Here is a 16,636-nt window from a genome sequence, read left to right as displayed (position 1 = left end):
CAGTTGTCAGCAACTGAGAAAGTTGTACCTATCATACATTAATATGATATTTCGTAAATATGGTGTAGACACTTGAACAAGCCAGGTGAAAGTTACTCTGAAATTAGTTCAGAGTTTACAGTTTTCAGAATATTACATTTATTGAAAATGTTTGGTGTGGCGTTTGATTAAAAACAGATAAGGAATTAAAGTTATGGTAATCAAAGTGTCTGATTGAGCTGTGGTACAGAATTGTCCATTATATTTCTCTTTTGGCCAATGCATTATGACTTGATATAACTACTCTTCTTGAGAATAATCATTTAATTGTTTGTTGTTTTGAATTTTTTTTACAATATTTATGACCAAGTTTTATCTTTGTTTTATCTTTGCTACTAAACCAAAGATAGGAAAATATGCTTTTGATATGGATTGATTAACCTTATAGTGATATGGTAATAATATAGTTATATTAGTCCATATAGTAGGTAACATATATTTATGGTCCATGAACATGGAAGAGTTTAGAAAGACATCATAAAATCCCTACAGTGCAGAAGGAGGCCATTTAGTTCAGCAAGCCATTTTGTCCAACAACAATCCGACCAGGTCCCATCCCTGCAACCCCACATATTTACAGTCCTAATCCTCCTGACACTAGGAGGCAGTTTATCATGACTACTCAATCTAACCATAAGATATAGAAGCAATATTAGGCCACTCAGCCCATTTCTCATCCCCATTCTCCTGCCTTTTCCCCATAACCTCTGATACCCTTATTAATCAAGAACCTATCTATCTCTGCCTTAAAGACATTCAATGACCTGGCCTCCGCAGGCTTCTGCGGCAAAGAGTTCCACAGATTACCACTCTCTGGCTGAAGAAATTCCTCTTCATCTCTGTTTTAAAGGATCATTCCTTTAGCCTGAGGTTGTGCCCTCCGATTCTAGTTTTTCCGACTCGTGGAAACATCCTCTCCACATCCACTCTATCCAGACCCGCATTATCCCATAAATTTCAAAAAATCCCTCTCTTTCTTTAAATTCCAACGAGTACAGACCCAGAGTCCTCAACCGTTCCTCTTATGACAAGCTCTTCATTCCAGGTATCTTTCCTGTGAACTCCCTCTGGACCCCTTCCAAGGTTAGCCCATCCTTTCTTAGATACAGGGCCCAAAACTGTTCACAATACTCCAAATAACCAGAGCCTTATACACTCTCAGAAGTGTATCCCTGCTCTTGTATTCTAGCCCTCATTGCATTTGCCTTCCTAGCTGCCGACTGAACCTGCACGTTAAACTTAAGGGAACCTTGAGCAAGGACTCCTAAGTCTCTCTGTGTTTCTGATTTTCTAAGCATTTTCCCATTTAGAAAATAGCCAATGCCTCCATTCCTCCTTCCAAAGTGCAAAACTTCACACTTTTCCACACATCTTTCTGCACATCTTTGGACAGTGGGAGGAAACCAGAGCAGATTTGATAATTACTTCATTATAATTATTAGAAAATTTGGATAGTGTACAAAATATTGAATACAGAAAATGGTCTAATGTGTAAGACCATAATACTATTAGATATAGAAGCAAAATTAGCCGAATTGAGTCTGCTCCACCATTCAATCTTAGCTGATAAGTTTCTCAAGCCCATCCTCCCGCTTTACCCCGCAACCTTTGATGTTCTCACCAATAGAAAACTTATCTATCTCTGCCTTAAATATACTCAATGACCTGGCCTCCACAGCCTTCTATGGCAATGAATTCCATAGATTCACCACCCTCTGGCTGAAGAAATTGCTCCTCATCTCAGTTCAAAAGTGTTGTCCCTTTATTCTGAGGCTATGCCCTCAGAGCCTAGTCTATCCTACAAATGGAAACATCTTCCTCACATCCACTCTATCTACCATTTCAGTATTCTGTAAGTTTCAATGAGATCCTCTCTCATGCTTCTAAACTCCACTGAGTACAGACCCAGACTCCTCAAACACTCCTCATACTTCAAACACTGGGTTGGGTCATATATACGTATTGGTAAAGGAAACATTGACAAATTATCCTCATAGGTAATTGGCTTAGGAAAATGCATTATGAGGCCATTCAATTTTTCTGAAGGAGTTCTTGTATCTGATTTTATTGTGCCTATTTGGCTGAGAGTCCAAACTCATGAAAGGATTATCTCAACAAGGGGTTCTTTCTTGACGACTGTAGACTGTTGTTGTCTTTGTTTGATTGACATCTTTATGAGTTTATTATAAGTTGCTCTTGCTGTGATCTCTTTTGTTAATGTCTCAGTATTTATTTGCTTAAGAGGTATGAAGCATTTAAAGCCTTCATTATTGATACATCAAAGGTTTGTCTGTTTGAAATTTCTGTAGGGTTATATGACCAGCAATTGTTTCCATGATAAGATCTGTGAATGGGTATTTTGCTTTAAAGAGTAGCACCACAACAGTTCCTTTGTTGTTATGTAGTTAATTGGTTCTGTACATAGTGGACGACTGGACATGGAGGGATCATGAGGTGGCATAGAAGGTATAAGGAGCCATGGCATGGGTGAGGGGCATGAGCTGGCACTAAGTTGTTATACTGAGTTGTTCTGGAGGAGTCATACAAGGGACATAGTGGCGAAGGGTTCTTGGGCAAGACATTTTGAACTTATCTTTCAAAAGGTTTCTTCATCTAGGCTTTATTCACCGTTCCTCCTTGAACCAAGGGAAGCTTGATGAAAATTGTTGGGAGATAGGAGATCACTCCCCTGAGATGAAGCCCATCCGGTTGAGGGTGCAGAATCACCACCTATCTTATCCTCTGCCAGTGGAAATTGAAGGTGCAGGGGTGAAGGTAGGAATGCCAGAATCAGATCCCACGTGCCATTTTTAAATGGTGCCAGAATTGTTGGGATTCCACAAAAATGTGGGCCCCTATCAGAGGTACTGTTCTGAAAATCACTGGCATTGCACCTCTACTATTCTGAAAATCACTGGCATTGCACCTCTTCCTCTTTAGGATGTACCATTCATCAAACTTAAGTTAGAATTCACTGATTTTTTTTTCAGTTAGACCCCAGGAAGTATATGTGTGGTCAACATATAATCTTGCTTTCATTGGCAGTCAAAGCCCAGCTTTTGCAAAGGCTTTCATCTTCATTCAGCAAGCAGATGTTTTGGCACGGATGAAGAAATGTTCGCATTATGTGGCTGCAGTCTCTTCCTTTTGCAGTATCATTAAAGCCAGGCCAGCAACCACTTTCTGGGAACTCTGTCATTCTGGTTTAACTGTGTAAATTACTTCTGCCAGAATGACTTGAAATTTATCAGAAAACCAGAACAATGACATTGCTCCAGCTGCAGACACTGCAACAGGATGATAACTATGAGGACAGTTGCTGCTTTAATGGAAAATAGTACTGATCAAATCAAGTCTATTTACCTTGAAGGGAAGACAAGTGAGGCAGACAGTTATCAACCTTGTGGCTGCTGTCAAAGGAATGCCTGCCCTACCAAGATGAAACCTTCACCAAGTTAGTTATAAAGTGACAAAAGTCTTCAAATGCACTTCAGAATAAATTGGAAGCAATTGGTGTTGGTTGACATGTTGGACCAACATTTTTGTTTCCAGTTTGCTTTTCAAATCGCACCATTGCAGACCAGAGATTTTCCCCTGCAGAATTAGAGGACTGCGACTCAGAAAGGTGTTGGCACACTTGTAATGCTTCCTCTGAAGCAGCATCTTACGGGTTCAGGTTCCAGCAGATGATCATCAGACTGTCATCAAAAGAATGGGAGGTATTGTCTTTCTGTTGGATATAGCTTGAGATAACATACAATACTTGTAGCACCAGGTACGGAATAAAGTACCTACCATCACCTCTGTACTCCCCAAAGAAACAATACAGTGCTTCCACGAAACAAGAATGTAAATAAGATGTGCAGTCATGTTACTTATTCTGAATAATTAACGAGGATTTGTATGTTCCGCCTTTTAATTGTCTGAGGAAAAGTAATTCTTCTGCCTTGATTTATAATTCTACAAGAATATTTATTCTTCTGGAGGTCTGAACATATTGCAACATATTTGATTTTCTTATCCCTCTTTGTTTACTCATCTTGGCAGCTTACTGTAACCACTGATTACAACTTTAGTCTCCAACATTTAACTCGGATGATCAGAATGAAATCCCAAATCTGATGTTTGTACTAACAAACACAAGACTTAATTTGCTATGAAGTGCATTGTTCAGATAAGAATGTACCTCAGAATTTGAACCAGTTTATCTAAGCACCATTGTGTATGTCAAAAAGAAAAACAAAATCGTTGCCAGGTCTGTTCGGTTTGACTACACAAACTTTCATTCATTAATTTCAGGTTGTACTAGCTTTTTCGATGCTGCTAATTTTCACGTGTTAATTATGTGCCGGACCAACATTTCTGAATCAGTACTATGTGCCAGACAATGACCATCTCCAACAAGAGAGAAGCTAACCCCTTCCCTTTGACATTCAATGACAATTACTGAATCCTTCACTGCCAACATCCTGGGACTGCCAGTGACCAGAAATGCATACTCTAGCTGTAAGAGCAGGTCAGCAGTTGTGGATTGTGAGGCGAGTAACACACTTCCTGGTTCCCCAAAGCCTATCCGTCATTTACAAGGCTCAAGTCAGGATTGTGATGGAACGCTCTCCACTTGCCTGAAAGTGTGCAATTCCAAGAAGCTCAGTACTATCCATTTGATTGATGCTCCCATCCATGACTGGTGACCCATTGGCAACATTGTGTACCATCCATCAGAAGCCCTACAGCAATTTCACGAAGGCTCCTTTGACAGTCCCTTCTAAATCCATAAGCTTTACCACTGAAGGGAAGTGGATGAGATGTAGATGGCCCATAATTGGCCACTTAAGTGCTTCAGTTGGCAGAGGGTCGGGTTACCAAATTGCTAAAGTTCCCGTTTCTGGCAATATGGTGACAGGAAGATGCCAGGCTCCCTTCCTGACATCTTACTTGACATATTGCCAGCCAGCCAGCCAACATAAGATTGGGAAAAATCAGTCAGAGCTAAGGCTAATGGCCTTTGATTAGAATTCCTTTCTGTTTATTTGCTGGTTTCAAAAAAATAATTGTCTTCCGACGGCTACCAATTGTAAATATTCTGTAAAGTTGGCATTTATAATTTCCCCACACTTGATAGAAAACACTATGACATCGTGACCAGGTGACAAAGATTAACAGCCATTAAGCAGTAAATGACTGCTCCCAGCCAAAGGAAAACTTGAATTCTTGCAGCCAAACTCTGAGCTGTTAATTAATCAAATAGGCGTCATCATGGGTTAACACTCTGTCCTGCCACCTTTTGGAATTAGGTTCAAATCTGGTCTTAATAGATTGAATGAAGCTCTCCACTGTCTGCTGATCATAAAGGAGCTATGCAGATCGAGTCTGGGCTCTGTCAACTCAGTTCCTCGTGGGCGTTGGCACACAGCACACCATTGGCACTCAATTAGTAATTGCTTTCAGAAAGACCGTCAGGATTATTGGTGTGGGAAATGGAAATGTCATGCCAACGCAGCAGAGAATGGGTGCTCTTTCGAGACAAGAACAAAAGTGAATTGTTGGGATTGGCTAGAGGAAGATTCTCAGCTGTACCTGACCTGACAGTGTTGCATGTGTGTTTGTAAATGGAGAGAACCCTGCTTCTCAGCAGTAGCATCCCTCACCTCGATTAGCCTATTTTTAAACAATCAGTTCTGGGTTCGGAACAGTGTTGGGTCTATATATGCACTTAAATCATTTTGAGTTTATTTCAACACTAAATGTTCATCATTTGTCAGATTTAGTTCACTGATAGTGACTGTCAGCTCAGGCTGATACCCTAATATGCTGCTGAAGGAGTGCCGTGTTGTCAGAGGTGCCAACTTCTATACAAGACACTAGACCAAGGCCCCATCTTCCCTCCCAAATGGAAGCTGAAGATCCCATAGCATTATTCATGGAGGATCAGGGGAATTATCTTGCTGATCTGATCTCTCAATTGTCAGTTTTCCCTTGTTAGCCAACATGACTGTTCCTTATGCAATCTGTTGTGCATTCCAGCATAGCTGGAAAAGAGATTCTCTGGCCTTGCCTTGCCTTGCTTTGCCCACCGCGGTGCCTTACCTTGCTTCTGCTTGTGGAAACTTGCTGCATGAATTTTGACTACATTAGAGCAGTGAGTATGTTACAACAGGACTTCATTGGTTGTGAAATGTTCTGAAGGGTCCTGAAGGTGTGAAAGTGATTATATAAATGCAGGAATTTTTTCTTCTCTCTCTTATCCTCGTGCAGTTGGAAAAATGAAATTCTTGTGTCCTCCAAAGGGAATCTAGGCACAGGCCAACTTTGATTTGCGCAGCTCTGGCCAATGTTGACAAATTCCTGAAAATGGGCTTAATTTTTGCTACATTTGGCAGTGGCAGAACAGTTACTGTAAGCTGTGGAGGGAGCTGTAGTGCTCTGGAACTCTAATAATGCTCCAGGGATTAGAAATAACTTAGGGGAAACTAGCAATCACGTTTTGCAACACATATGAGGCAATGTTCAAAGTAAATGATTCCCAAATTATTCTTTATCACTGCAACTGAAGCAACTCAGTCAAGCTCTGTGGGGGGAGAACAGGCGGCTTTTTATTTTAGATGTCGACTCTTCCTTTGATCTTCAAAGGAGGGAAGATCTTCACCAGAAACTTAAACTTGCTATGTTCTCTCCTCTGGTACTGAATCATAGAACCCTTACAGTGTAGAAGGAGGCCTTTCAGCCCATCAAGCCTGCACCAACAAGAATCCCACCCAGGCCCTACCGCTGTAATTCCAGGTATTTACCCTGCTCGTCCCCCTGACACTAAGGGTCAATTTAGCATGACCAAGCAACTTAACTGGTACATCTTTGGAGTGTGCGCGGAAACGGATTTGAGGATCAAGTAGCAGATGGTTAACACATAGACATAGAAAATATGGCCATAAAAACATGAATTATGTTCTGAGAGTTTTCAAATCAATGGTCTGTTACCACAACTCATCACAGATCGAAGTTCCAAAGAATCCCTGCAGTGCAGAAGGAGGCCATTAGGCCCATCAAGTCTGCACTGACCACGATCCCACCCAGGCCAGTTAGCCCCATATTTGCTCTGCTAATCCTCCTGACACAGTGGGCCAATTCAGCATGGCCAGTTAACCTAACTTGCGCATCTTTGGAGTGTGGAAGAAAACCGGAGGAACCCACGCAGACACGGAGAGAATGTGCAAACTCCACACAGACTGTCACCCAAGGCTGAAATTGAGCCAAGGTCCCTGGTGCTGTGAGGCAATGGTGCTAACCACTGTGCCACTGTGCAGATAAGAACATACGCAAACATGGCATGGCATGTCAAGCCTATGCCAGTCTTCTGCAAAGCAACACACCTAGGCCCACACTCCTGCCCTTCACCAGTGGACTTGCTCTTCAGTTCTCTTCAGGTGCTTATCCAGTCTACTTCTGAAAGCCACAATTAAACTTACCTCCACTGCCCTTTCAAGCAGCGCATTCCAGTCACTGTGTAAGGAAACTATTCCTCATGCTGCCTTTGCATCTTTTGCCAACACATTTCACTCTAATTACATAAACATTTTTATTTCCTACTGCCTGTTTATAAGCTGGTGGGATATGGTTGCATTCGGAAGGCTGAGGAATTTGATTAGATGGTTTGTTGTTAAAGTTTGACAATTACTGTAAGTTGAGTATGTTGGAGGACCAACACGTGATTCTGTAGAGTGGATGGGACATGGAGCTCTTCCTGCATTCATTCACATGGCCAAACTCCATCGTGTAAAATGTGGGTGGATTGAACAGTAACCAGTCTTTGGCCAGACTGCACTGGTATAACTCTGTCTTGCTGAACCTTCTCAGGATCTGATCTGGTTTTGCACACACAGTGAACTCTCGGTATTGGAAGCTTGAAGGTCAGGAATGATTTTGGTAGTCAAATCATTGCTGGATTGGAGCAGAGATATCTGTAAGGCACTGATTTGCCAGTATATCAGTGGCCCTGCAAATGGAGAGATATTGCTTCATAGAAAGGCTATCCTCATTGGCAGAGCCAGCAACTATTCACATTTGGCAAATTGGAGGTGGACAGGAGCACACAGGATGAGCTGATGGCTCATATCAGAACTGCTTTAGGTATCCCACAAATCAAGCTAAAAATATGGAAGACATTTAAATACATCAGCAAATTAGCCTCGGTGAAATATCCCACTCAAGCTGTCTTATAACCTTCGTAAAGCAGAACATGCATGTCCATTTTTTCATAGAATCCTACAGTGCAGGAGAAGCCATTCTGCCCATCAAGTCTGCACTGACCCAATCCCACCCAGACCATATCTGAATAACCCAAGGGAATTACCCTAAGTTATCTCCCTGACACCTAAGGGACAAATTAGCATGGTCAATCTGCCTAACCCACTGGTTTTTGGACTGTGGGAGGAAACTGGAACACTTGGAGGAAACCCACGCAGAGAACGTGTAGGCTCTGCACAGACAGTGACACAAACCTGGAATCGAACCTGGGTCCCTGGCACTGTGAGGCAGCAGTGCTAACTACTGTGCCACCATGCCGTCCCCAGAAGTTGTTTAATTATAATTGAGGCAGATAGAAATTTTGCTGGCCAGGAGTATGAATGGTTATGGAGCCAAAAAGGATAGATAGAACCAAGCCAAAGTCGAGATGAGTGGCAGACTTGTCTTCAGGCGCTGAATAGCTGAATACAATTCCTGTATTCTTAATTCTTGCTACATTGACCTGTTTAAAGGTATTCACCTAAAAAAAAATACTTGAACTAAATCTACCTCCAAAGTATATGTCCTTTCATGCATGATGGGCACTTGGGTGTCATTTCATATGTTTTGAAACTTCTCAATGCTGCTTCTCTGTTGATGGGGAAAGGTCTTAAAGAACAAAGAAAATTACAGTGCAGAACCAACCCTTCAGCTCTTCAAGCCTGCACTGACCATGCTGTCCTGAAATAAAACTCCCCACCCTTCCTCTATTCCTATCTTATTTGTCACAAAACAGATTGGATTAGGCACATATGGAGAATGGCAATGGTGGCACAGTGGTTAACACTAAGGACCCCTGTTCGATTCCTGGCTTTGATCGGGTTTCCTCCTGGATGCTCCGGTTTCCTCCCACAGCCCAAAAGACATGCTAGTTAGGTACAGTGGCCATGCTAAATTCTCCCTCTGTGTATCCAAGCAGGTACTGGAGTGTGTGACTAGGGGATTTTCACAGTAACTTCATTGCAGTGTTCATATAAGCCCACTTGTGACTAATAAATAAACTTCCTTTCTTATAATGTAAAGCCAGCAATTCCCTTTGAAGAGATCATAATGGAAAAGTCAGAGTGAGGAGGAGTTTCTCTCCTAGCTTGCATTTAATACCACCATTCTGACATTACCTTTCACTTGTTCACTCACTCACTGACTCACTCACTCACTATTCTCAAGTTAAGAGTTTTGGAAGTAATATCAAACAGACAGTACTATAAAATATGATTATTTTCTGTCATGATAGATGTCAAACTTGAAGCGATCTCAGGTATCTGTGCCGGATTCCATTCACTCTTCATGGCATCAACACCAACATAACTCCCTCAATGGCATTTAGCTTCAGGAGGAACAGTGTTTGAAACGCAGGGCAAGTGAAATAACAGCAGATCCTCCTTTAGCTGGAAAGCCGGTTTTGAGCCTTTCTTAGCCAATCAAGCTGTGGGATTGGGATCGCAGGAGATCTGCTGCCCTGTGCCAATGTGCTGTTGTCGTCTATGACAAGAACCCCACGAGGGTGTGAGATTCTTAACCAGATCCGTCAATACGGATCAACAATTCATGAAGACATTGCAATGTATTTTGGACTATTTGGCAACTCCAGGGCCATTTCAGCAATTGTACTGTGGTTGCAAGCCCAGCTGCAGTAATTTTCATCAACAAATGCTGCCCAGAGGTTCCCGTTTGTGCATGATTCCCCCATCTTGATTCCTGGCAATGGTTTATTCCATTGTAAATTACTGACGTGTTGAGAGAATGGTCAGAGGCAGGAGCACCAGAGGCATGGAGGTTTCTGAGATAGATGGGATGTTTTACTACTCTAGCCCACAGCGTGCCCCTCTCACCATTTCCTCAACCCCCGAGGAGAACCAATCATCCTCCAAAAAGGCCGTCAGTCACTTATTCTGCCAATATCTGAATTAAGTCCAAGGTGCGGAGTAGAAGAATGTGGAAAGTATGGATGACATTAGCACCAAGTGGCAACTAAACACATTGAGCACACTTGCATTTTTAGGAATATAAACTGGATTTAAATTGCAACCAATACATTGCAATGTCTTCATGAACAACTGTATTGATTGGATGTGAGAATTTCTCACTGTTGCTGTCTTTGTTAATTAGGCATTAAAATGTGAGGTACGGTGATTGGGGAACTTTAAGTGTGATTTCTGTTATTCAGGTAACACAGGCATTCCAAAGCCTTACTGGACCCTGAATCTACCAACCAGATGCATTGGTGGACCTTGAGGTGGAATGAACGTTGATGCTATAGGATGATCATATTGTGTTGCATTCCTGAGCCTGAGGCCCTACCCATTAGCAGCCTGCGGCTTAGAGCCAGACCTTGGAGATCAATGGGCAGAAGGTCCTGAATGCAAGTTAAATCCAAGTGGAGTTCAAAATTGAAGTTGGGTTGCCACATCACATGGAGCCATAAGAGGAGCAACGGAGTGACAGGGGATGCTGTTGCCTGGCTCACGTCTGCTACGGGAACAAATCAAATCCCTCCCCCACTGCCTCAGGAAATGCCACAGCAACAAAGATGAGGGGCTTGGACAAGAGGCAGGAAAATTAGGCCAAATGGAACTGCGCTTATTCCAACAGGACAAAATGCCAGCAGACTACTAATGGCAGCAGGACCAAATGCTGGAATTACAAGGTGACCGAGAGGCAATTTAGTGCAAATTGGGCCATTAAAATGCTCCAGGTCACTTATACCCACCCTGGAGTGAACAGCAACTAATCACCTGCAGTAGTAACCTCCTCCATGGGATGGGTGGCAAGGAGCCCCGCCCAAGGCTGGAGGGATCACGGATGATACTATTATCAGGTCTCGATAATGTCGCCAGGATACGATCACAGCTTTCACTCAGCAGTTTGAACAGGATATGGCAGTCAGTATTCCCCCCACCCAGCAGATGGTTGGGGAAGTCAGAGTTACACTCTCAACTCTCATGGTCCACAAAAAGTGCTATAAAATGCCACCTTTCTGAATGTCCTGAGCCTTGTGAAACCCAACCAGCAACAGTTAAATACAAATTAGGCTCCCAATTGTACTGTATGAGCTTGATTTAACGTAGAGTTATGTATTGAAACTTGCTAGTGTGAAACCAGCAATGGGTTGCTGTGCAGAAAGTTAAGATATGCTTCCCTGTTTTTTGGGTTTAGTCCCAAAAACCCTAGTTTCCTTCGCCACTGTCACAGGGGGAGTTAACATCGAGGCTAAGAAACTGGAATGACAAACAGGAAGCTTTGAGACATTTTGATAGAGCCTTTCTTTATAATCCTGACATTATAATTCTGTATTCTAGTCACTGTTTTGGCTCTATCCCAGGTCACAGCATGAGACTTACTGCACTGTATCCAACTTGACCAGATTCAGCCTTCCCAGAATTAGCTCAGTGAGCAGAATAGTTTGTGTGTCACCTCAAATCTTTGAAAGAACTTTTTAATCATGTCAACATATTGTTGAATTTCTAGAAAGCTCCGCATAAAAAGAACTATCCCCTCATTTTGCATTTATTGATTGCTTTCATTTTCCACCTATATAAGCTCATCCAAAGCTGAACTCGCTTTGAAACTATAAACTATTGGAAGTGCAGGTTTCAGATTGTCAAAGTAGAATTATGTTGTTTTCTCACCTCATCAGATTTGCCTGATGAATCTTTTGTCCATAAATCTCAGAAATGCTCGCAGTAAATTTTACAGCTGACATCTTTGCTTGTTTCCCCAGGCTTGGATCACGGCGATATTCCGAATGGAATAGAATGTAGAAAGATCACGCCTGCACCACAGAAGAGCTTGCCTCAGCTCCCACCCACAAAAATTGTAAGTTTGAAAGTTACGTTCTTGTGATTTTTTTTTTTCCCTTTTCTTTCTGGAACTTGGTCAGGTGGCATGTTGCTAATTAACCGTCCAATTATTGCCTGATCTGTCACATTTACCTCATCAAAGTGCAAGGTCTGGAGAGTTCTGAACAGCTTCCTAGGAGGAAAAGTACATTGTCTCATGACTTCCTTAGACTACACTCAGTATCCTGTGTCCAAAGTAACAGTGTGACTGGGATGTTCAGCATTTATCCAAGTAATGCATCTCCGATCCAATGCTGCAAATACGACTGGTTACTTCATCTTACAATGCCTCATTTTGTTTTATTTCTCAAAGCTGCAAACTCAGTTTCCACAGCAGTTTGCTGTTACAGCTGCTCCAACCACAAACCTTTCCCAGATGTTGATGAGCTGCCCATCCTGTTAATGTTGGGAGAGTAAAGGTCTTGAGTATGATGCTGCGACGGAAGACAAACATGTCATTATACATTGGTAAACATTTTTAAGAGGGAGGCTGATTTGACAGGTAGCCTGATGTGGGTGTTTTATTTTTGCAGTTGGATTAAATATCTTACAGAGACCGAAATAAACCCGCAGTGACAGCCAAAACCATCAAAGGGAATTTACTTAGTCTTTCATTGGAATAGATAGAATTGTTTCTATATGTTGGAACAGGTTATTAATGACATGTTTCTGTGAGCAGAAGCAATACGATAAGCAGAACAGGAATGCCTCCTTGAGGTGCCGCTAAAGAAATTTACTTGTACTTACTGACAAATTGTTCTCTTCCAGTCTCTTTGAAGTCAATGCAATCAGAATGAGTTAGATTATTCTGGCAAATAGCAATCCCTTACACACCCCCTGCTCTAAGAATGAGTGTGACAAATCAGTTGGGTTCGATCCAGGTGTTTGACTTGACTCAAAATAATTCCATTTACTTATTCGATTAACTTTTGGTAAAGCAATAGTTTTTTTAAAAATTCATTCATGAGACGGTACGATGGCACAGTGGTTAACACCGCTGCCTCACAGCGCCAGGGACCTGGGCCACAGCCTGTGTGGAATTGCAGGTTCTCCCCATATCTGCGTGCGTTTCCGCCGGGTGCTCTGGTCTCTTCCCACAGTCTAAAAGACGTGCTGGTTAGGTGCATTGACCCAAACAGGGGCTGAAGTGTGATGACTTGGAAAATTTCACAGTAACTTCATTGCAGTGTTAATGTAAGCCTTACTTATGACTAATAAATAAATAAACTTTAACATGGATGTCACTGGCTGGCCAGCATTTATTGCCCATCCCTAGTAACCCTTGTTCAGAGGGCAGTTGAGAGTCAAACACACTGCTGTGGCTCTGAGATCATATTTAGGCCAGACCAGGTAAGATTGGCAGATTTCCTTCCCAAAACAATGTAGTGAACCAGATGGGTTTTTCTGATGATGGTTTCATAGTCATTAGTAGATTCTTAATTACAGATTTTTTTTTTATTGAATTCATATTCCACCATCTGCTGTGGCAGGATTCGAACCCTGGTCCCAGAACATTAGCTGAGTTTCTGGATTAATAATCTAGCAATGATAGCATTAGGCCATCGTTAAGCTGTGTGTAGTGACTATATGTCACCTTGCAGGCTGAGAGGAAAAAAACACTCTGAAAACTTTCACATCATCAGGTTTGGTTGGAATATTCAGGCTGCATAGATTTGTTTTGGGCAATTTATTTACTGAATAGATGAGCTGCTAAGTTCTTTAAGGTATTGATTTAGAAGGGTTTTGGAATCTGAATTAACATCCATGTTTCCTGGATTTGTCGCTACCACTGGGATATGTATCCTAAGAGTTCTGCTCAGTAACTCTTTCTAGCGCCATGCTACTGTTTGCATTCACTGTTTAAACAATTCAGAGAGGGATAACAAATGAACAAAAGAAAAATTATGCCGACTGATTTTCAAGAAACTGCCCCTAATGATAATACTCTCTGGTTATTAATTGCTCAAGGTTGAGAATACAACTGTGAGATTGTGCTTTCATGTGGTCAGTGCTGGAAAACTTCTTCATCAGTGACTCAGTACTTCAGTGCGCTGCACTTTTGTTTAATTCACTTCAATTGAACTTATTCACAAAAAAACTATTCCTTGAACTGTAACCTACAGGAAATGAATCTCACCAAGGAACAAGTCCCCCATTCATTTAGAAAGGAGCTAATTGGTTGGGTGGGAAAAGAGCTCCCGCAAAGAGTTACACACTGGAGATCAGTGTCAGTAGGCAATCAGGTGGCAGGGTCTGTAGTTTAAATACTCCTTTATTCTGTAGTTGTGCCAGGGAGTGGCCATAATTGCAAGATACAATCTGCTTAGCAGTGTGAGTGAGCCTTTCTCAGCCTGTAAGTTAAATTAGATTAGTGTGATCAGATCCAGACCATCTTTAATTATTTCAGATGATAGTTACCCCAACTGGTGATTTCACAACTCGACCAGTTCAGCTGTAGGGCATCATACATCATCAGCTCCTTAAAGGTACAATTCATGCCCATTCGCAAGAAAAAATCTCTGATTGAAATAGCTATCTGCTCGCAGGCCTGTTTACATAGTTTTGTTTTAATATGTTGTTTTGTTCTGAGAGGCAATCCCTAAAGATTCCCCACCCCGTCACACGCCTTCCCACTCCCTCTTCCCGAGGCGACTCCTCTTCTGTTTCCCTTCACTGCTCCCACTTGTCCTTCAGCCCTAAAGTAGAGGAGCCAGGCCAACCAAAAATGGAACAAAACTGCTTTGCAAGCAAACAAAAACAGCCCCCAGCACAAAATTGTCAGAATTCACAATAGAACTGTAGTATGTAGAAAAGATTCAATCAAAAAGAAGGCCCAGAGGTTAACCGGCAGTCAAAGGGGACAAACCAGCAACTGGAGTGGATTTAAGTTGAATTGCTGCATGGACTTTGCTACTCGCCATAATTTGCGAGTCAGTCAATGAGACAGACCAACTTCAGATGTGAATCTTACTACAAGCGTAGGAGTTGTATGTAAATATTATGATCAGGCAATTAAATCCTTTTGGCGCAGGCTGTTAACACCAACATTTCCAAATAAACCATAAGGTGGCGGCGTATCACGCAAGAATACAGTGGGCCAGATTTTGCTGAAAGTATCACGTGGTCTGAATGATGTTTTCCATTATTAATGCACAAAGTAGCCAACAGCTTGTGACAAGGAAGAGATACACCGGGATTCACAAATTACTATAAATGATTGACCAATTTGCCCCGCTCCTCTGTTAAACAACATTTCACAATTTACTGTCCAGGATTTTCATGACATTTCCACATTTGCTATTAACTGCCCATTAAGCTCACAATGAAAATGATTAATAGATTAAAAACTCTTTTTACAGTGTGATTAATGGCTACCAATCAATTTTCTTATCCAGAAAGTGTGGAGTGTCATTCCTTCAGGTAGTCAATTGCTTATGGAGATTTTAAATTATCAAGTCTTGAAGTTTTTACTTTTCTTTGTTTTTTTTTCCTTCACTAACTTAAATCTTTCTGACCTCACCACCTCCGTCCCCCATTTCACAGTTCATTTCCTGTATTTAATTTCACCCACTTCAATTCTGGTTCATTCCCAGTCCATCCTCTGTTTATTTCTAAATCTTTTAACTTTGTTAAGGAGAAACACTGTTCGTCCCATCACCAAGGCGCTAGGTACCCTTCTGTCCTCACTGTACCTTTACCAGCAACTTTGTGGACAAAACAATGCTAATGTTAATACTTGGGGTACATTATGAGATGTCCCATCCCAGCAGAGTCTGACCCCGCTTATAAGTTACTTTTAATACACATTTAGCTCCGGATGACGTAAGAGCTGATCTGATGTAGCTCACCCTATGTGAAATGTTATTCTTGATAGGATAATCATTATCAGAAAGCCAAGGTCTTTTGTTGCCCTAATTTCCTGGGCATTGACCCATGGCCACACATTGAGGAAGTAAATGAGTAGAAAAGTAATGCAAACATAAGAACATTCAAATTAAGAGCAGGAGTAAATCATCCTGCCCCCTCAAGCCTGCTCTGCCATTCCACAAGATCGTGGCCAATCTGATGTAACTTCAATCCCACCTTCCTGCCTACCTGATAACCTTTCACCCCCTTTGTTAATAATCTATTGAGCTCTGCCTGAAAAATATTCAAAGGTTCTGCTTCCAGCAGTTTTTGAGAAAGAGTTCCAAAGACTCTCAGTCCTCAGAGAAAAAAAATCTCATCTGTTTTAATTGAGTGACCCATTATTTTTAAACAAAGATCCCCTCGTTCTAGATTCTCCCATAAGAAGAAATATTGGGTGGGATTTTACAACTGGAAAACCGCACCACCCCCCCCACCAGGGTCAATGGAGATTTCCATTATCGGATCCTGGGTTGATTCTGTGGCGGGCGAAGTGGTAGAGTTCTGGCCATTATCTTCACATCCACCCTGTCAATACCCCTCAGGATCATAAATGTTTCAATCAAGTC

The 16,636-nt window shown here is 41.8% G+C and overlaps 1 protein-coding gene across 1 annotated transcript in view; it reads left to right on the top strand.

Moving 5' to 3' along the window:
• Nucleotides 1–16,636, top strand: part of afap1l2 (actin filament associated protein 1-like 2) — a 231,168-nt gene that overhangs the window by 136,242 nt on the left and 78,290 nt on the right. Inside the window, exon 4 of the mRNA XM_080205816.1 lies at nucleotides 12,044–12,138. Coding sequence (XP_080061942.1) covers nucleotides 12,044–12,138 — 95 coding nt within the window. The remainder of the gene's footprint in view (nucleotides 1–12,043; nucleotides 12,139–16,636) is intronic.

This window comes from Carcharhinus amblyrhynchos, chromosome 17 (assembly GCF_965287045.1).
Source record: "Carcharhinus amblyrhynchos chromosome 17, sCarAmb.v2.hapA, whole genome shotgun sequence".
Taxonomy (NCBI): Eukaryota; Metazoa; Chordata; class Chondrichthyes; order Carcharhiniformes; family Carcharhinidae; genus Carcharhinus; species Carcharhinus amblyrhynchos.
The sequence above is the reverse complement of the archived record's forward strand: the minus strand, read 5'-3'. Positions and strand labels throughout refer to the sequence as shown.